Source organism: Macaca mulatta, chromosome 20 (assembly GCF_049350105.2).
Source record: "Macaca mulatta isolate MMU2019108-1 chromosome 20, T2T-MMU8v2.0, whole genome shotgun sequence".
Lineage (NCBI taxonomy): Eukaryota > Metazoa > Chordata > Mammalia > Primates > Cercopithecidae > Macaca > Macaca mulatta.
This window is the reverse complement of record NC_133425.1, coordinates 23,888,813-23,910,903: the sequence shown is the minus strand read 5'-3', so window position 1 is coordinate 23,910,903 and position 22,091 is coordinate 23,888,813. Positions and strand designations below refer to the sequence as shown.

The 22,091-nt window shown below is 46.7% G+C and overlaps 1 protein-coding gene across 5 annotated transcripts in view; it reads right to left on the bottom strand.

The window, feature by feature from the left end:
* Positions 1-2,376: 2,376 nt before the first annotated feature.
* CACNG3 (calcium voltage-gated channel auxiliary subunit gamma 3) overlaps positions 2,377-22,091 on the bottom strand; it is a 107,372-nt gene continuing 87,657 nt past the window's right edge. Inside the window, exons 2-5 of one of the 5 annotated variants that reach the window (XM_077983618.1) lie at positions 18,350-18,433; positions 9,790-9,930; positions 3,343-3,432; positions 2,377-3,185 (exon numbers count right to left, since the gene is read on the bottom strand). In XM_077983618.1, coding sequence (XP_077839744.1) covers positions 2,806-3,185; positions 3,343-3,432; positions 9,790-9,930; positions 18,350-18,433 — 695 coding nt within the window. In that variant the 3' untranslated portion in view covers positions 2,377-2,805. 5 annotated transcript variants of the gene reach the window in all.

Genomic DNA, 22,091 nt, shown 5'->3' with positions numbered 1-22,091 from the left:
GTGAGCTAAGCTAGCAACAGCTAAAATACAGCATGATTGTTTTTGTTTGCATTGTATTTATTTTCCCAGTTACCATTTGATTATGGCAAGGAATTTCAGTTTTCGCTTTATAGTAGTGATATAAAGTTCCTTTTCGAAATATATTTATTAAAAGATTGAAAGCGAGTAGGCTTGAAGAAAGACATTAGGTAAACAGTTGTTGATGTGGGATGTGGATATAAAAAACTTCCTAGGAGTGGCACTCAAATGACTGAGCTTGGAAAATGCTGGAATACTGGGGAAGCCACGCAACGTAGGAAGCAGAGGCTTAGATACAAATGTCGCTCTGCTCATTAGCACCCAAGACACTTACTTTCTTTGAGCCTCTATTTCCTTACCTGCCAAAATGGAGATGATAATTCCTACTACACGTGGTTCTTTGGAGGACTAAATGAGATAATTTAATGTATGTGCGTGCCATTTGCATGCAATGACTCAAGTGTTGAACAAAATGAATTGTCCCTAGGTGCACTTTACAATGAAATTCACTGTGTGAGTGTGGGCAAGGTACTAGTTTCCCAGTACTTCTGTCCCATAGTGGGAATAAAATTTGGGCAAGTCACAGCACTTCTCTTTCCTCAGTTTCCTCACTGGTAAAGTGGAGATTTTAGGAGGTATTTTCTTCATGGGATTACTGGAAGGATGAAATGATTTTGTGTGTGTATGGCAGCAGAACACAGCCTAGTACCCACAGTATCTGGTAGGTGTGAGCTCTCAAGCCTGCAACCCTGCCTCCTAGCATGCTGGAGTCCTAAGTGGGAAGGCTCCTCAGAAATGTGAAGACCTGGGTGTGTACCAAAAATTCTCAAGGGAATCACTGTGGGCATAGGTGACATATTTCTCGCACTTTGTTTTCTTTTTTCAGATAGCATCTCACTCTGTCACCCAGGCTGGAGTGCAGTGGCATGATCATGGCTCACTGCAGCCTCTACCTCCCTGAGTTCAGGTGATCCTTCCATGTCAGCCTCTCAAGTAGCTGGGACTACAGGCATGTGCCACCATGCTCACCTAATTTTTGTATTTTTTTGTAGAGACAGGGTTTCATTGTGTTGCCCAGGCTGGTCTTGAACTCCTGGGCTTGGCCAAGTGATCTGCCCACATTGGCCTCCCAAAGTGTTGGGATTACAGAAGTGAGCCACCATGCCCGGTCAACATATTTCTTGTGCTTTCTAACATCAAATATTTAAAATATTCAAATCCTTCCATTCTCTCTTCCCAGAGCCCTCAGAGCCTGTGAGTATACGCTCTCTCTCTCTTATATAAAGTAACTTCCATTTGGCTTTTATCTTGCTACAGTAACACTTGCTGTGGACTGAATTGTTTCTCCATCCACCTTCCCATTCCCCTAAAATGCATATGTTGAATCCCTAACCCCCAGTGTGATGGTATTTGGAGATGGGATCTTTGGGAGATAATTAGAGTGAGAGGAGATCACGGGGGTGGGACCCGTGGGGGTGGGACCCGTGGGGGTGGGACACGGGGGTGGGACCCATGGGATCTGTGGTTTTATGAAAAGAGAAACTGAGAGAGAGAGAGAGAGAGAAAGAGATTACTTTCTTTCTATCGTGTGAGGACACAGCAAGAAGGCTGCTGTCTACAAGTCAGGAAGAGGAGCCCTGAGCAGAAACTGAGTTACTTAGCTTCCAGAACTTTGAGAAGTAAATGTCTGTTGTTTAAGTTACCAGTCTTTGACTTTTTTATTTTTAAGAGCTGGGGTCTCAGCTAGACTTGAACTCTTTAACTCCTGGGCTCAAGTGATCCTCTGGCTTCAGCTTCCAAGGCTGTAGTCCCATAAGCTGGGACTACAAGCTCATGCCACCTCTTCCAGCCCATTTTGATATTTTGTTGTCACAGCACAAGCAGATCAACACGATGCTTACTCTGCCTAAAATCCACCCAAAACATTGAAAAATATGTATTTATTGTTTACAATGTGCTAATCATTTTACACACATTGTTTTATTTAAACCTCACAACTCTGGAGGAGAGTGCTATTATCATGTTCCATTTTACACATGAGGAGACTGAGGCTTGAGGCTTAGGTGACTTGCCCAAGGTCATAGAGCTATTGCGTGCCAGATTTAGATCTTGAAAACCAGCATTCACTCACCCACCCCCAGGTAGCCTCCAGGAATTCAAGCAGAAGGGCGTACTGATTCGGACATTTGTGGGAATACCTTACTAGCTTACAAAGGTACAAGGTGAGCCTTCTTAGTGGCTCAGGTGTGGATGAGCAAAGTTCAGCTTCCAAGACGGATGTGAGCCACTTTGGAGGCAGGGGAGTGAATTTGTGTAGGAAACACCCAAAAGAAACAAAACACCCTCCGGCTCGGTTGGTTACGACAAGGCAAAACCTTTAATAACATGAGTGCTTATTACATTAGCTGCTTCGGGGCTCTGACATCTTTGATTTCTGGTCATGTTTTTCTAACACATAAAGGTGAATGCCTCCCTCAGGCCACCTGGGCGGTGGTTGGTTTCCTGAGGATTCGTGTGGGTAGACAATGGGGACAACTATGAACGCGCCTGATGGAGATTCAAAAATCCCCCCTGGCCACCACCCGTGACTTTTAGTAAAGTCCTCTTCCAAGGAGGGAAGAATGTGGAGGTCCTTCCAGTAAAGAAGGAAGAAAGGAAAACATCTGGCACAGATACACAGAGAGAGGAATGACATGAAGGGATTGGCTTGAAAAGTTAGGGAGGATGGAGGGGTTAGGACTTGGAGGGTGAGGGGCAAATGTGGGAGAGGGCTGAGTCCATTTGGTTTCATTCTTTGTAAAAAGTAATACCATCACGAGGACCATGCCATGCAACCTCAGAGACGTCTCTGTACACTTCCCCCAAGGCTGTGCTGGGCGTGGGGCAGAGGTCAGAGGTCAGTTCAGACGGGCGTGGTGCGCCTGTTGGCCGGATTATTATGCAGTGACTCTTTGAACTCTTTGGGTGTGGAATTGTGGAACTGTAGAAAAGCGTGGTCCCGGTCGGAGTTGAGGAGGGTCCCCATGGTGATCTTTGAGGGGTCCCGGGAGAGGGTGAACATCGAGATGTCAGTGGAAGGGATGGTGTGGAAGCCTTTGCTGATGGGGGACAGGTCTCGGGATCTGGGCTCGGTGGAGCGAGAACTTGACCGCCTCCGGAATCGATACCTGTAGGGTGGGAGGCGGGCAAAAGTAGATTTCTTCAGGAACTCCGAGTGAGATTTGGCTCGTAACTGCTGATGTTTTTCAATATAGATGTGCACGGCAACCACTCCTACAATTTCTGCGATGATGAAAGAGAAGGCTCCGAAATAAAAGGACCAACCATAGGAGTAACTTTTTTTGGAGTCACGCTGCCCGGGGTCTCCAGCGTTGGCTGATATATAAACTATGATGCCAATGATGTTGCTTAACCCTAAGAGAAGGGGAAAAGAAAAATACATCCTTTATAAACCTCAGCGAGAACTGTCACTTTCCATCTTAAAATATTTATAGAAAATGTGGAGATAATGGGGAGAGAGGATAATGGACTATAGCTGGGAAATCCAACCACTGAGATCTTCTTGCATGTTCTGTCACTTGGGAAATGAAGAATTCTGCTGCTCAGTTCCAGGCAATGTGTATTCAGCTAAAGAATACACCCTACTCCTACAGCAAGTACAGAAGAACTCAGAATGCACTTATTTTCCGTTAGAAGCAATTCATCTCATCAACACTTAATCTTTGGCACTAAGTCATGAAGATTGTAAAATGAACAAGATACACGCCCTTGCCCTTGAATTCTTTACCATAAGTGGCAAAGACTGACATGTAAATGCAATTACAGGAAAATACAGTAAGGGTTCTACCGGAGACACATAAAAATGATTCAGGAAGAGAAGGAGAGAGAAAGACTAAGAACCTGGCACTGAAGATGAGGTGACATTTGAGCCAGATCTGAAAATTAAACAAGGGTAAGCCAAGAGATGAAAGACTGTTGATGATGGCATGTGAGAGAAGGCATTGAGAATGACTTACTAGGGTTCTAACTTGGGTGCTTGGGAGGCTGGTGGCATTTTGAGCTCAAATAAGAGGCAGCAGAGAATCCAGGTTTAGATAAAAGAGGAGGTTTGAACACATTAAGTTGGAAGTGCTTATGGAAAGTCCAAATGGAGCTGCTCAGTGGAAATGTATGGGTCTGGAGCTGAAATTTGGGACAATAAATAAACCCATGGGGAAGAGGTGGGAGCTTACCAAGTCTTTTTATCTGCACAGGATATGATAATGCTTCAGATCAGCTGTTGTTTGAGCACCAGGGCACCAGGACTTGGGGAACAGGAAGCTGTTACCTCCAACAGGCAAGGCTTGCAGACTTAGCTTCCCAGAGTGCCAATATTGTTGGAAATAGCTGCTTAGCCCACAGGAGAGGAATCAGTTTCCTAGGTAGTGGTCAGTAGGAGCAGGAGGTTTGAGGGGCTGTGCACATCTCTGCCTACCTTTCTCATGTTCTTACTCCGAAGGGGATATGTCTCTTTTTGTCCCTTTGTTTCAAGGGCCTCATCCAGGGCTTGGTGCCAACAATGACTCATGGAGGTTGTTGGTACACCAGCTGGCATCTCTTTGCCTCCAAATTTAGGCTACCTGTAGGGTGGTGCTAAATGGAGGTTGTCCCTCATTATAGTTTCCAACAACAGTTGGTGAGTAACCATTTCCAGGAGCCTCCTGAATTCTCTCTCTGTTCCTTGAATGTTCCATACTCTTTGTGGGCATCCCCAAGATCTCCCTACAGTCCAGCAACTAAAGGGTTAAAGCTTGGTAGAGCAGGAGACACAGGACTGGGCTCCAGTTCCACCCTTCTGATTAGCTGGCGCACATCCAGTAGGGTTATTTGTTTTTTGTTGTTGTTTTTTAGAGATGGGGTCTTGCTCTGTTGTTACCCAGGCTGGAGTGCAGTGGAACAATTATAGCTCACTGTAACCTCAACCTCCTGGGCTAAAGGCATCCTCCCTCCTCACCCTCCGGAATAGCTGGGACTACAGGTATGTGTTACCAAGCACAGCTAATTTAATTTTATTTTTGTAGAGATGGGGTCTTGCTATGTTGCCCAGTCTGGAATTGAACTCCTGACCTCAAGTGATCCTCCCACCTTGGCCTCTCAAAGTGTTGGGATTACAGACATGAGCCATCATGCCCAGCCTCACTATGTTGAATAGGACTTCTGATTATATTTCATCTAAAACTTGTCTCCAGAGTACAGGGCTAAAATCTGCTGCTTCTCTCCTGCCTCCTCTTGGTTCTACCCAGCACAGACATTCAGCAGGTAGGCAGCAAGTTCTCATCACTGAGCTATTTCTTATGATGGGGGCTGACACATCCAGCTCTGTGTCAGGCTGCAAGAAACCACAGGGTGACAAACAGCTCCTCTTCCTGGAGTGTCAATTTGGCTTGAAGATGAGTAGGGAAGACATATTCTTTTATATTAAAATGAACATGGATATAATAAGGAGAAGGCAGAATTCACATGAATTTTTAAGTTAAATGGGAGTCAGACTTCAAAGACGTCTCAGCTCAATGAAGGTGGCTTCTATTGATGTCCCCTGACACCCCCGGGCCATGTTTTTTCTCTCCTCTGCCGTGAGGAATATTTTGGTGGCAAAGTTTGGAAAGTCCCCAAAGAAGGTCTTTTTGGCGGCAGTGCGGTGGGTAGCGGGGAGTGGGGGAAGGAAAGAAAGAAGTTCAAAGAGAGGCTCAGATGTTAGACTGCGCTGATAGGAAGCCAAGCGAGTTACCCAATGATTTACAGGGTGCTTACCATGTGTCAGGCACTGTGCAAAATCTTTATATGCATCCTACCTATTAATCATTGCAGCAGGCCCACTTAAAAAATGGTTCCCCCTTTTACAGATGGGGAAACAGACACAGAGAAGGTAACTTACTTCCCGTGTCGAGCACAGCCATTAAATTAAAAGTAATTGCAAAAACCACAATTATTTTTGCATCAACCTAATAGAAAATGGTTGAAGTGAGATTTGAATCCAGAGCTCTTAGCCATGGTGGATTTAGATTTCAGTAACAAGGCTTAGGGAAAACAAGATGTGTGTAGGCAATTGCTTTGTCCTACTTTCAGACTGTAAACTCCCTGAGGGCAGGGACTAGGCTTATCTCCTTCATTGCTATGGCCTTAACTCCCAGCCCAGAGTCTGATTCATAGCAAGAGGGCAATGCATATTGAATGAGTGAGTGAGTGGAGTTGATATGAGAATTAAATGGTACCTTGTATGTGATAATAGCTACTATGTGTTGAACACATACTGGATGATAGGCACCACTCTGCACACTTTATTGCTACCAACTCATTTAATCCTCTTAACAGCTTCAAGAGGTGAGGCCGTTATGATTCTCATTTTTCAGATGGGGAAATAAATGGAAGCACAGAAAGGTTAAGTGACTTGCCCAAGGTCACACAACAGGAAATTAGTAGAGCTAGATTTGCACCAGGCAGCCTGACTTCACAGCTTTACGCTCTTGGGCATTCTGCATAGTATCTGACACATAGTAGGTGCTCAAGAAAGGATTGTTTTCTCTTTTTTTCCCCCGGCACTCTTATTTACAGATTTCAAGGGTTGTTAATTGCTTGCCTCAAATGATCAACCTTAGTGTAGATGAGCAAAGAAGAGCCTTTGAGAGTAGTGAATCCTCCAATCCTTTCACTTTAGAGGTGGAAAAACAAGATCTTCAGGTTCTTTGGGGAGATCAGTGGAAGGGTTAGACCCCAAGCCTCTGCCTTCCCATCAGGCTTCCTCCACAGACTCACACGCTTTCTAGTTCCTACATATCTAATCTACCTGCCATCCCTCACAATACCTCTTGTGAGAAGAAAGTTGCTGGTGACACACTCTTCCCTAACAATCCCCTTGGGGGACAAAATAATGATCTTCTCTCATTCTCAGGAAACTCTCACATCAGTATGACACTGGAACTGATCCTCTGGAGCGGCCAAGACCAAGCGCCTGGGAGGTCTGGACGGGGCCACCAGTGACAGGAGCGTGCCTCAAGACAAAACAAGTCCCTGGGTTTGCCAGATGCTAACATCTGTCCACACAGAGCAAGGTAGGGGCCACTGCCACCTGTGGGCTGATCTCATTCCCCTGGGGCAAGATGGCAGTTTTCTTTCTGGTCTGTTGCTTGAATCAGTTCTCAGAGACTCAGCTTTAGACAGTCTCCCTTTCTCATCTTACGGAGGGGGAAGCAGTGCAGAAGGAATTCAAGCAAGATCTTGTGGGGCTCCAGATTTTGGAACTGTGTTGTTGCTACTTTTCTAATACTGGAAAATCACATTGTGCTTTCTCTGTACAGTCTCTGATGTGGTTTGGCTCTCTGTCCCCACCCAAATCTCACCTTGAATTTTAATAATCCCCATGTGTGAAGGGTGGGGCCAGGTGGAGATAATTGAATCAAGGGAAGAGTTTTCCCCATACTGTTCTTGTGGTAATGAATAAGTCTCATGAGAGCTGATGGCTTTGTTTTTGTTGTTTGTTTTTGTTTTTGTTTAGATAGAGTCTCACTCTGTCACCAGGCTGGAGTGCAGTGGCATGATCTTGACTCACTGCAACCTCTGCCTCCTGGGTTCAAGCGATTCTCCTGCCTCAGCCTCCCAAGTAACTGGGACTACAGGTGTGCACACACCACGCCCAGCTAATTTTTGTATTTTTAGTAGAGACGGGTTTCACCATGTTGGCCAGGATGGCCTTGAGCTCCTGACCTCAGGATCCACCCACCTCAGGCTTCCAAAGTGCTGGGATTACAGGGGTGATCTGATGATTTTATAAAGGGGAGTTCTCCTGCACAAGCTGTCTTGCCTGCTGCCATGTTAAGACGTGACTTTGCTCCTCCTTCGCCTTCCACCATCATGTGAGGCCTCCCCAACCATGTGGAACTGTGAGTCAATTAAAGTTCTTTCCTTTATAAATTACCCAGTCTCGGGTATGTTTTTATTAGCAGTGTGAGAACAAACGAATACAGTCTCCTTCCAGCAAACCCCATGCAGCTGGTACTATTATCATTATGATTATGACCTATTTTGAGACAGAGTCTTGCTCTGTCACCCAGGCTGGAGTGCAGTGGTGTGATCATGGCTCACTACAGCCTTGACCTCCCAGGCTCTAGCAATCCTCCCACCTCAGACTCCTGATTAGCTGGAACTATAGGCACCCACCACCACGCCTAGCTAAGTTTTAAACTTTTGTGCAGATCGGGTCTCGCAATGTTGCCCAGGCTAGTCTTGAAGACCTGTGCTCAAGTGATTCTTCTGCCTCGGCCTTCTAAAGTGCTGAGATTGTAGGCACGAGCCACCAAGCCCAGCTGCAGTTGGTACTATTATTATTTGCCATGTTATAGTCAAGGAAACCAAATTACAGAGAGATGATCACATTTCCCAAGGCCTGATTGGTGGATCCAGGATTGAAATCCAGGGGGGTTGCAAGCCACTGTTCCTCACCATTTTATACTGTCCACCAGTGTCCCCTTCCCAATCAGTACTCTGCCATCACCTTGCAAAGTTTGAAAGTCATCACCAGAGTCCAGCCCCGTCTTCCTCCATCCCTGCCCTGTTCTTTGCTTCTTTAAAGCATTTCATCCAGATGGCACTGATCCACCCCAAGAGGAGTGGGCTAGGAAGAGATGGTAAAGGGATGAAAGCAAGGATGAAGGATGAAAACCCAGAGGGAAGCAAGGAAGACAGGACACCAGTGAAGGGATGGAGGTGGAGGAAGGTGAGAGAAGGCAGAGAACAGGACCCTTTTCTGAAGCTTGTCTCTCAGCGTCCTTGCCACCCTGTGCCTTCTTCTGGTCAGGGCTGCTATTGACTATAAGGTCTTGCCCCAGAGCATCTCGGGCTGCTGGTCTTTACCTTGTTCCCAGAGATGCGTGGAATGATAAGAGGATTTGAGCACTTCAAAAGCTGGATGGGGCTGGACTCTCGTGATGACTTTCAAACTTTGCAGGGTGACGGCAGAGTATTGATTGGCATAGGAACAGTGGAGGAGAGTATAAAATGGTGAGTAAGAGAGGGTTGAACAATAATTAGCTGGCAAACACATATCTCGAAGGGCCAGAGATAGTACATGAACATGCCCAAGTGAACACACAAATGCACTTCTATATTTTTACATTTACTTATTTATTTTTTAGAGATGAGACCTCACTTTGTCACCCAGACTGGAGTGGAGTGGCAAGGTCTTGGCTCACTGTAGCCTTGACGTCCTGGGCTCAAGCGATCCCCCACCTCAGCTTCCTGAGTAGCTGGGACCACAGGTGTGTAGCACCACACCCAGCTAATTTTTTAATTAAAATTGTTTTTTGTAGAGATGAGGGTCTCACTACGCTGCCCAGGCTGGTCTCGAACACCTGGACTCAAACAATCCTCCTGCTTTAGTCTCCCCAATCAGTTCACACGTACCACGTATGCAAGCAGCAAGCGTGTATGTACACTCTTATACATCTCTCTCTCCTTCTCTCTTTCTCTCTCCTGCCCCTTTCTTCTTCCCTCTCTCTGTTTCAATCTCAGCTGATCCTGCCATGCTGTTTCCTACCCATTTTTCCTTCATGCCGGCTTCAGCTAGAGTTTTGGCATCTTCGGTTCTAATGAAATTCTTTGAGTTCTCATCCTTAGCACAACTGGAGCATTTTCTTGCTCCTCCCCTGGAGGGAGCCCTGAATAGCATTGCCTCCTCCACGTGGCCCTGGCTTCGGTTTGGTATCTGTGAAGATCTCAGGGCTGGGGCCAGACACTCACCTGCAGAGACAAAAAAGATGCCCGCGCTGAGAATGACATTGTGTCTGCTGCGGTGGAACTCGCTGGCTGCCACGCAGAGCCCGCCGAAGAACAGCAGCGTGACACTGAGGATGGGGAAGACACTGGAGGCCCTCACAGCTCCTGCGGAGAGAAGGAGAGAGGCTTCTGCCTGTGCCCAGCCAGCCCCTGGGGTCCTCCCACTGCAAGCACAGGGGTACCTGAGAGGAGGGCAGCACAGGAGGAGAACAGAGCCTATGTCTAACATGAGCATGAGACCAGGCGCTCAGGGCCTGTGCTTAGAAGGAGTCTTAGCCCTTGGGGTTGATGCTCTGCAGTCACCATCCTGAGAGTCTTAACAATTTTATAATGGAATGTGTGTTTTGTAAGTGAAGTCGGATGGGACAATGACACACGCGCTGGGGCTTGGAGACTTGACTTATGTGGAACCCCACTCCCTACCTCCCCACCTATCACCAACACCTTCCCACCTCCCTGCCTCCCTGGAAAAGGCTCTCAAACACCCATTCTCCCTCCTCAGCCCAGCGACTATTGCCCCTGCTTTCCCCTTGGTGGGAGCCCAGGCATGGACACAGGGAGAGTCAGAGTTGGGTGTAAGCCCCAGGTCCCTGGGAGGGTTTGCACTCACCAGGGAGTGTCCCTGAACCCAAAGAGTGTGATATTAAATGGCAAATAGAAAACACCATGATAGATCGAGAGAGATGGCAGAAAAAATTAAAAGTTTTTTGTTCTGTTTTGGTTTTTTGTCTGGGGTTTTTTGAGATGGTGCTTATTCTGTCACTCTGGCTGGAGTGCAGTGGTGAAATCATGGCTCACCGTAGCCTCACCTTCCAGGCTCAGGCAATCCTCCTGCCTCAGCCTCTCAAGTAGCTGGGACTACAGGCATGTGCCACCATGCGTGGCTGATTTTTGTAGTTTTTGTAGAGATGGGGTCTCGCTAAGTTACCCAGGCTGGTCTAGAACTCCTGGCCTCAAGCAATCTTCCCGCCTCAACTTCCCAAACTGTTGGGATTACAGGCATGAGCCACTGGGCCCGGCCTAAGCGCCCAGGATTTTCATTTCACACTAGACCCTGCAAATGATGCAGCCAGCCCTGTATACAGGGACTCCCATCAGACCACATGCTGCTCATTAAAATGCAAAATCTTTCCCTGCACGCATCTACATTTGCATAGTAGAGAGTGTGACAACACCCATTGAATACCCATTTAGTCACGAATGAACAAATGAATTTGCTTATTCATTTGACAAACATTTCCTGAGCACCTAATAGATGCTAGGTGCTGTGGCCGGTGCTGCAGTCAGAGCTGACATGTTTAAGCACCGCAAGGGCACAGGCACTGCCCTTCAGAAGGGACACTGGCTGAGGAGTCGAAGCAGAGTCCTGGAGGTCCCTGTGTCAGCTTCTTACTAAATACTTTCTGGATCATGGAAGGCCCTAAGGTCATGGGAGAGGGGCCCCATGTGGTTGAGGTCCCAGTATTTACCCATCCAGTATAAGAGTATTTTCTGGTGGATACAGGCCAGAATACATCAGCTGAATAAATTCCGTGCTCATTGGTTTACTAAGGAGCCAGGGGTCCTGTCCTCATGGGGGTTATGCTCTAGTAGCAATGACAGGCAGGACCAGCTACATAATTTACAGGGCCTTGTGCAACACAAAAATGTGAGGCCTAGGTGGGCATGGTGGCTCACACCTGTAATCCTAACACTTTGGGAGGCAGAGGTGGGTGGATCGCCTGAGGTCAGGAGTTCAAGACCAGCCTGGCCAACATGGTGAAACCTGTCTCTACTAAAAATACAAAAATCAGTTGGGCGTCGTGGAGGGCACCTGTAATCCCAGCTACTTGGGAGGCTGAGGGAGGAGAACTGCTTGAACCCAGGAAGTGGAGATTGCAGCGAGCCGAGATTATGCCATTACACTCCAGCCTGGGCGACAGAGCAAGTCTCTGTCTCAAAACAAACAAACAAACAAACAAAAAACAGTGAGGCCTCTTGTTTCAGAATTGTTAAGAATTTCAAGATAGTGACAGCAGAGCATGGAACCAAGGGTGGGGCCCTTCGGAGGGCCAAGCCCTGTGTAACAGGTAGGACCACAAGAATCCTACGCCTGTAATCCCAGCACTTTGGGAGGCTGAGGCGGGAGGATCACCTGAGGTCAGGAATTTGAGATCAGCCTGGGCAACGTGGCAAAACCCCATCTCTATTAAAAAATAAAAAATCAGCCAGGCATGGTGGTGTGCGCTTGTATTCTCAGCTGCTTGGGGGGCTGAGGTGGGAGGATGACTTGAGCCCAGGAGGTGGAGGCTGCAGTGAGCCAAGATCGTACCACCGCACTCCAGCCTGGGCAACAGAGTGAGACCTTGTCTCAAACAAACAAACAAACAACAACAACAACAAAAACCCCATAACCCAGGCAAGAGCCCTTCATAGCTTGGACTGGGTGAGGGTAGACCTGAGGTGGTAAGATGTAGCCAGATTCAGGGAGTACTTTATATTTTGAAAGTAAAGCCAACAGAATCCACTGATGGATTGGCCGTGGGCTGCTGGTTGTGTTTGGTCTTAGGTGCTGAGCGAATCGAGGAGCTTCTCCTGACCAACGACACATACGAGGTATGTGGGCCAGGGAGGGACACAAGTTTATTTTGGTTCAGGGGTTCAAAGCTTAGTTCACGTTAGTCAGTGTTCAAGCCTTTAACCTCCATATTCACTAGGTGTTTTTCTGCCTGTTTAGCTCCGGTCATTTTCATTTGCTACTGCACTTTCATTGTTTGCTTGTTTGTGTTTTCAGTTTTCTGAAAATTTGGTAACTTATTTAACCTGTGGGCCTAGGAGGGATGAAGGGGGAGGCCTGAAGTGGGGGGGCTGAAGGCACACAGGTGTGAGGAGGTCAGGAGATGGAGACCATCCTGGCTAACACAGTGAAACCCCATCTCTACTAAAAACACAAAAAATTAGCCAGGGGAGGTAGCGGGCACCTGTAGTCCTAGCTACTCGGGAGACTGAGGCAGGAGAATGGCGTGAACCCGGGAGGTGGAGCTTGCAGTGAGCCGAGATCGCGCCACTGCACTCCAGCCTGGGCGACAGAGTGAGACTCCATCTCAAAAAAAAAAAAAAAAAAAAAAAAAAAAAAAGAGAAGATGGAAGGGATTTTGCTCTGGTTTTGAAACTGCCCAATCCTTCCTTCCTTCCTTCCTTCCTTCCTTCCTTCCTTCCTTCCTTCCTTCCTTCCTTCCTTTTTCTCTTTCCTTCTTTCTTTCTTTCTTTCTTTCTTTCTTTCTTTCTTTCTTTCTTTCTTTCTTTCTTTCTTTCTTTCTTTCTTTCTTTCTTTCTCCTTCTCTATCTCTTCTCTTCTCTTCCCTTCTCTTCTCTTCTCTTCTCTTCTCTTCTCTTCTCTTCTCTTCTTTTCTTCATGGAATTTCCCTCTGTCACCCAGGCTAGAGTGCAATAGTGTGATCTCGGCTCACTGCAACCTCTACCGCATGGGTTCAAGCAATTCTCCTGTCTCAACCTCCCGAGTAGCTGGGACTACAGGCACATGCCACCATGCCACCCTAATTTTTGTATTTTTAGTTGAGACTGGGTTTCACCATATTGGTCAGGTTAGTCTCGAACTCCTGACCTCATGTGATCCACCCGCTTTGGCCTCCCAAAGTGCTGGGGTTACAGGTGTGAGCAGGCATGTAACCATGCCTGGCTGAAACTGGCCCAATTTTCTAATAGGCTGGATGCCCATGAACTGAAGCTTGAGAAACTTACATGTGTAAGTTTCAATGAAATGAAATGCACCTGCTGCCTGTCACCCAACTCCTATTCCTTGCCCCTCCTGTTTTCCATCCTGGCTATATCAACCCTTAACTTTAATTAGGCATGATTAGTGTCCTTGCTGAGTTCTGGCCTGCTGCAAAGTCCTGCAGTTCTATTATGCAGGCTTGCAGGAGGCAGAGCTGGCTCCTGGTTCCTTTAGCTCCTAGATCGAGGGGGCCATCCCAGGGAGTGAGCTCTGGGGTTCTGTATGTGAGTGTAGCTTATTTTTAATGGGCCCAGCTGTGGGCACAACTTAGTTATAATTTGTAAAAATGTACACAGATGACCCATGGGTTTCCAGTTGGATTCTTGCCTTGGGCCCTTGCAAATATTAGGGGCGGGTCTCCTCCAGTGGTTTCAAGCACCTGTTTGGGACTTGTGGACTAACCTTTAAAGGGATCATTTGCATTGCATATTGACAAGAATCGCTTGAATATTCAATGTAATGAGTGTAATTAATAAAAAGTGAATACCTTTTAAAAAATCAAAGGATGATTAACCTTTGATGTGTGCCCCAAGAAAATGATCTGAATGTTTGAAGCTATGGAACTGTGTTGGTTCCACAAAAGTGGATATTTGGGCCTGCCACAGTGCTCATGCCTGTAATCTCAGCACTTTGGGAGGCAAAGGCAGGTGGATCGTTTGAGGATAGGAATTTGAGACCAGCCTGGGCAAGGCATAGGGGGACCCCAACTCTACAAAAAATGTAAAAAGAAATTAGCCAGACATGGTGGTTGTGGGTGCCTGTAGTCCCAGCTACTCAGGAGGCTTGAGCCTAGGAATTTGAGGGTGCAGTGAGATATGATCGTGCCACTGCACTGCAGCATGAATGACACAGCAAGACCCCATTAAAAAAAAAAAGGTTTATGTTTGAAACATGTGGATAGGAGATATGTAAATGTGACTGTTTCCCAAGTGGTGCAATCATCATTTGGGAACCCATTGGTGGGGAGATCCCACTCTTTGCCCCACAAATGAGACGCAAGCAGATTCTGTCAACTCTGGCTATAAGTGTCTGCCTCAAACAGGAAATCTTCTGCTGCCATTTTCTCCTAAGTCAGTGGAAGTCCATCTTGCATTTGTTTTAGCCCAGTGGACACATGGTGACTTCAGATCAAAGAGGTTTTTACTGTCTTCCTTCCCTGTTTCTCCTCCCCAAACTATATGGAGCTAAGTTAAGGTCTTAAGGGTGGGGACCTAAGCTTGTTCTAGTGTAGCCCCACCACTGGAGTCTGAGTAGGACTTTCTGAGTCCAGTGCTGTGTTGTGGGAGTCTCTAGTCAACAGAATCTGTGGGCTTTGAACTTTCTGCTGTCAGAGGCGTTGGAAACAGAGCGACTCCATCTTGAATAAGGGCTGGGTAAAATGAGGCTGAGACCTGCTGGGCTGCGTTCCCAAGCACAGGATGAGATAGGGGTCAACACAAGATATAGGTCACAAAGGCTCTGCTGTACAACAGGAGGCAATAAAGAAGCCAGCCCAAACCCGCCAAAACCAAGATGATGATGAAAGTGACCTCTGGTTGTCCTCACTGCTCATTATATGCTAATTATAATACATTAGCATGTGAAGAGACACTCCCACCAGCACCATGACACTTTACAGATGCCATGGCAATGTCAGAAGTTACCCTATGGTCTAAAATGGGGAGGAACCCTCAGTTCCTGGAATCGCCTGCCCCTTTCCTGGAAAACTCATGAATAATTCGCCTCCTATTTACCATTAATCAAGAAATAACTATAATATGCTAGGTCAAGTGGTCCATGCCACTGCTCTGTTGATGGAGTAGCCATTCTTTCGTTTCTTTACTTCTCGAATAAACTTGCTTTCACTCTACTTTGTGGACTCACCCTGAATCTTTCTTGTGTGAGATCCAAGAACCCTGTCTTGGGGTCTGGATCTGGACCCCTTTCCAGTAACGCTGCTATGGGTTTATGCTGTAGCCTACCCCAAAGAGCACAGGAGAAAGAGGAAATAGCAGAAAACAATCCCAGTCCCACCAGGGTTGTGGGTCAGGACAGGGGATGGCAGAGTGAATACCAGGGCAGGGAGAACCCTGCGGAAATGCGCTCCCAGCCCTACGTGGCTGGATCAGGCTAGATCAGGAATTCCAAAACTCTCAGCAGGAAATCTGTGTGCTCGTTAAGTCCTCTCCTTAACCTTAGCCAAATTCTGCTGCTACTGGTGAAGCTTAGGTGGACCGTGGGCTAGGGGTGAGGAGAGAGGAAGAGCCATCTTCCCAGACCAGAGAAAAATACTTTGTCAGAAAAGTTATGGGCCTCTCCGAAGAACTTAAAATCAGCTATACAAGTTGTGAAGTAGAAGTCACAGTTCTGTTTAGTCTCTGACAGGGCAAACGTCAAAATGTTTTATCAACATAGGAAAGAAAAACAAAGAAAATAGGTCGGTCGCGGAGGCTCAAGCCTGTAATCCCAGCACTTTGGGAGGCCGAGACGGGCGGATCACGAGGTCAGGAGATCGAGACCATCCTGGCTAACACGGTGAAACCCCGTCTCTACTAAAAAATACAAAATACTAGCCGGGCGAGGTGGCGGGCGCCTGTAGTCCCAACTACTCGGGAGCCTGAGGCAGGAGAATGGCGTAAACCCGGGAGGCGGAGCTTGCAGTGAACTGAGATCCGGCCACTGCACTCCAGCCTGGGCGACAGAGCGAGACTCCATCTCAAAAAACAACAACAACAACAAAAAAAAAAAAAAAAAAAAAAAAAAGAAAGAAAATATATGGGCATTCTGGTAAAACCCCACTGGTGACTAACACCATTCTCTATTGAGAAGATGCAAGTAATCTGTGTCATCTCTCAAAATTTGGTCAAGCTACATCTCTAAGTGTGGCTAATTTTGCTCTCCACACTGAATCTTTTTGAGCTGCTCATGTGAGGGGTGAGAAAAGAAAACAGCGTTTATCTGAGTAATGCAAGTCCTTTTAATGATCAGGCCCAGAGAGACATTAAAATGAGGCAGTATCACGTCCTTCCCTCCTCTTTGAGCTGCGTGCTCATCTCTTGACAATGCTTGCTTTTGCCACAAGTAGCATAAATTAACCTAATAATGCTGCATCTGACACTATCCTCCACACCCTATAGCCAATCACTAATCAATATTATTGATTAGTGCAAAGGCACAATCATGGCTCACTGCAGCCTCAGCTTCCTGGGCTGAAGCAATCCTCCCACCTCAGCCTCCCGAGTAGCTGGGACTAAAGGTGTGCACTACCATGCCTGGATAATTTAAAAAAAAAAAATTATGTAGAGTTGGTGACTTGCTATGTTGCCCAGACTGGTCTTGAACTCCTGGCTTCAAGTGATCCCCCCATCTTGGCCTCCTAAAGTGCTGGGATTACAGGTGTGAGCCATTGCACTTGGCCTCATTATCCTTTTGAGTGAACTCAACACACTTGCTGAAGAAATTACACGGAAATCCCAAATCAGGTTCTCTCTGTGACTCGACCAATAGAAGGCTCATCTCTGCAGTGAATTTTGCTATTGCTAATCCCATGCAAGAAATGGGAGCTAATGCATATTGTCTCCTGACTGTGTGTTGGGCCCTAAGCTAAGTGTAATATGCGTTAGTTTACTTAATTTTCATGACCCTGTCAGGTGGATGGCATTATAACCTCCATTTCAGAAAAAAATGAAGGAAGCTAGGAACTAGAGAGGTAAAGCCACTTGTCCCAGGTCCAGCCCAGCTAGTAAAGTCAAACAAGGGTCAAAGCCCAGATTCCAGAGGCCTTGGCTCCAAGCCACCACACTCTCTTGGCTCCTACACGCTGTAGTTGTGACAGTTCATGTCATATCCAGGTTACCGAGTTTGGAAAAATCCTACAGAGACATTGGTCCTATCCCAGTAGGATTGAAACTGGAGGGAAGTCAAAGGAGAGGTGAACTTGGGTTTGTATTTATTCTCCTAGGCGTTGCCCCTTGGGACCTCACACATTAGCATCTCACCTCACCCATTAGCACTCTGCCATTAGCACGTCCAATCCCCTCCCGGGTAGGTGAAAACCGCATTCAAGCTGGCGAAAGTTCCTTAGATTTTTCTCCTAAACTGACTAAAAAGAACTTTTCAGTTTTGACTCACCTACTTTTCCGTCTCTTTTCCTCCCTCCCTCCCTCCCTCCCTCCCTTCCTGCCTTCCTCCCTTCTCTTTCTTTTCCTCTCTTTTTCTCTTTTTCTTTCTCTTTCTCTTTCTCCTTTTCTTTCTCCTCCTCTTTCTTTTCAGAGACAGGGTCTCACTCAGTCACATAGGCTGGATAGCAGTGGTATGATCATAGCTCACTGCAGCCTCAATCCCCTGGGCTCCAATGATCCTCCCACTTCAGCCTCCTGAGTAGCTAGGAGTACAGGTGTGTGCCACCACAAGCAGCTAATTTTTTAATTTTTTTGTAGAGATGGGGTCCTGCTATATTGCCCAGGCTGATCTCGACCTCCTGAGCTCAAGCGATGCTTTCTGGCCTCTGCCTCCCAGAGTGCTGGGAATACAGGCATGAACAATTCCCCACCCCACTCCCTGCTTCTTCTTTCTGTTTCTAATTCACTGACACTAAAGGGGCTTAGCTCTCAGAACCACATGAATGTCTCTGTACCGGCACATGGGGCTTCTTCGCACTTGTCCATCTCTAGGGATGGATGCTGAGGAACCTCCAACTCAGAGGCAGCTGGGTGATGGCAGGGGCCCATCCCTTCCTCCCAGAGAGACTCCAAAAGCCGGGGAACTTACGCAGGAGATACTCAGCTGTGTCCTGTTCGTAGTCAGCATCTTCAGGGAAGTGATCGATTTTCTTGCACACACCTCGGAAAGCCCCTGTGGAAACAGATAAGGGTTCTGAGCCTGGGGGAGGAGACAGAGCTCCGGGGGCCCAACCTGGGTCCTCACCTCTGGCTGTTGGGGGCGGTAGGGTTGTTCGGCTGGTAGGCCCAAGAGGCACCTTTATTTTTTATTAGAGACAGGGTCTCATTCTGTGGCCCAGATTGGAGTGCAGTGGTACAATCATGGCTCACTGCAGTCTTGAACTCTTGGGCTCAAGTGATCCTCTCACCCCAGCCTCCCAAGTAGCTGGGACTATAGGCGTGTGCCACTATGCCTGGCTAATTAAACATTTTTTGACAGTGAGAACAAAAGGTCTCACTATCTTGCCCAGGCTGGCCTCAAACTCCTGGCCACAAGCGATCCTCGTGCCTCAGCCTCCCAAAGTGCTAGGATTACAGTCATGAGCCAGTGGGATCAGTCACCAACAGCGGGCTTCTTTAGGGCACAAAAAAGAGATGAGTGGAGGCCAAAGATAAACAGTACCAAGTGGGAGATGGAAATGTGCTGCTTTTTAGATTTTGCAGGATGTTGGGATCCACTTTACAAGGGCAAAAACACCATGAAACATAAACACTAATAATGAGGACGATCTTATCTTTCCCCTCTCCTCCAGTCAGTGAAGGTAAAAGCAGGTAGAATTCAAGTATATCAGTTTTTTTCTGCTCATTTTACCAATGAGGAAACAGGGCTTAAGAATTTTTCTTCAAATCACTCTGATAAGTAGTTATTTAGGTTGATGCAGAAGTAATTGTGCAATTACTTTAGTTATTCAGGTTGGTGCAAAAGTAACTGTGCAATTAGAGATGGGGTTTCACCGTGTTAGCCAGGATGATCTTGATCTCCTTGTGCAATTGTGTAATTACTTTTGCACCAACCTAAATAGAACCGGCATTCCAACCAAGAGCTGAATCCAGGCATTCCAGAATAGTCCTCTCCCCCCAGCGATGTTCATATCTGACCACAGGACCCTCCCTTTCCTTCTCTGCCCTCCCAAAGGATCACAGCTCACTGTCCCTCGCTATGAGGTTCACCCCTTCAGGAGCCTCAGATTTGCTGAACGTGCATCTTGAACATTTGTCCACATTGGCTGACTTTTGTTTTGTTTTGTTTTGTTTTATTTGAGACAGAGTTTTGTTCTTGTCGCCCAGGTTGGAGTGCAATGGCACGATCTCAGCTTACTGCAACCTCTGCTTCCCAGGTTCAAGAGATTCTCCTGCCTCAGCCTCCAGAGTAGCTGGGATTACAGGCACCTGGCACCACGCCTGGCTAATTTTTGTATTTTTAGTAGAGATGGGGTTTCACCATGTTGACCAGACTGGTCGCGAACTCCTGACCTCAGGTGATCCACCCGCCTCGGCCTCCCAAAGTGCTGGGATTACAGGCATAAGCCACCTTGCCCAGCCGAGGTGTGGATGTTTAATCATCATTTTGGGTATTGGTTAACTAGACAGTTAACCAGTCTCTGGGGGCAGTTAATAGCTCTGCTAGTTCTTTTAAAGGAAAATGAATTTTCCAGAAATTATGCATTCTTGTCCCTTTCCCTGTCTGTATAGCTGGAGTGGAATGTGGCGGGGTGGGTGGGGGGGGGGCAGGCGGGCATCGTGATGTCGTGGAAAATGGACAACGTTCAGAATCAGACAGAGCTGCCTTGGTATTTCAGAGCCATTATTGTAAGAATGAAATAAGGCTATACATGAACATGAGATAATTTTTGCAAAGCTCTAGGCATGTCTTAATAATGGCTGACACTTATTAAGTGCTTCCGATTGGCCAGGCACATAGCTGAAACCTTACATCCCTTATCTCATTTACCCTGTTTACCACCCCAGGAGGTAGAGGCTATTAATATTAACATTTGGTAATGAGACAATGGAAAATCACAGAGGAGATGGTGTCACAGCTGGTGAGTGACGGAATTGATTTTTGGAGCCAGGTTTCAAAGGCTGTGGTTTCACCATTACACTATGAATAGTAGTCATTATTATTATGGCTACTATCATGATGTCTATTATGATCTCATAAAAATAAGAGTGTCATATATTTAATTTCTTCTATAAGTAGGCTCCAGGCCAGAGCCATTTCACAATAAATGCCTTCGAATATGTAGAACATCTCCTTGGTTCTGATTCTCTGCTTACCAGGCAAAGAATAGACTCAGAACCAGGAAGGAGGTTCAGGAAAGAAGACTCAAGGAAATTCCTAGAAAAAAGACAGACCCATAACTTCTTCCCTGATATTGAAAAAAAAAAAGGCCTTATTTATGCTTGTTCATAGTTTACAGTTTCATTTATATATTCCTGTTTGGTTTTACGCCCCATCCCCTTCCAGTTGACTGGGTAAGAAATCATAGTAAGTAACACACGTGTGCACCTACTATACACCAGGTGCCATTCTAAGCATTTATGTTTTTTTTTTTTTCTGAGACCGAGTCTCGCTCTATTGCCCAGGCTAGAGTGCAGTGGCACGATCTCAACTTGATGCAACCTCCTCCTCCCAGGTTCAAGCAATTCTTGTGCCTCAGCCTCCCAAGTAGTTGGGGTTACAGGCGCCCGCCACCACGCCTGGCTAATTTTTGTATTTTTGGTAGAAACGTGGTTTCACCATGTTGGCCAGGCTGGTCTTGAACCCCTGACCTCAGGTGAACCACCCACCTCAGCCTCCCAAAGTGCTGGGATTACAGGTGGGAGTCACTGCGCCCAGCCACATTCACGTGTTTTATCCTCTTTAGCTATCTAAATGACTTTACGAGGTGCCTAATGTTATTTTTTATTTTTTTATTTTTTGTTTTTTTTTGAGACAGAGTCTCGCTCTGTCGCCCAGGCTGGAGTACAGTGGCATGATCTCTGCTCACTGCAAGCTCTGCCTCCCGGGTTCACACCATTCTCCTGCCTTAGCCTCCCAAGTAGCTGGGACTACAGGCGCCCACTACCACGTCCGGCTAATTTTGTTTTTGTATTTTTAGTAGAGACGGGGGTTTCACCGTGTTAGCCAGGATGGTCTCAATCTCCTGACCTTGTGATCTGCCCATCTTGGCCTCCCAAAGTTCTGGGATTATAGGCGTGAGCCACCGTGCCCGGCCTGAGGTGCCTAATGTTATAATGAGGCAAGGTTATTAATACAAGGAGGAAATTGAAGCTTAGCCAAGTCACTGATTAACTCAAGGACACAGTTAGACATTTACTAGCTGACCCCAGAGATAAAGTTCCTAACTATTATTATGAATTGCACTCTCTTCAACAAGTCTCAGTGTTGTGAGCTAAGTTCTTTGCCTGGCGGCTTCATGATCATTTTATAGCCCACCCCCTACTATTGATGTTGGCAATGAACTGGACCAGTGGCTTCTCCGTTAACTATGCTTCCCCATGGCACGTGCCAGGGGCACCTGGGCAGGGGAGGGGTGTTGGCAGTGACACCGTCCATTGTTAGTTGATTTCCATACTCCTCGTTATTTGCTGTTTTCCATACTTGAATTCCACGAAAGATTTCAAAGGAAGAAAGTGTTCAGGTGAAGATGGAATGGGAACACTACTAAATACAGACCAGTCAAAATTATAGAGGGAATTAGGAACTACATACGTGTGGGCATCTGCTTGCAAAATGGGCCTATTCATGGTGGCTTCAGGCAGCTTGAGACTAAGACTTAGAACCAGCA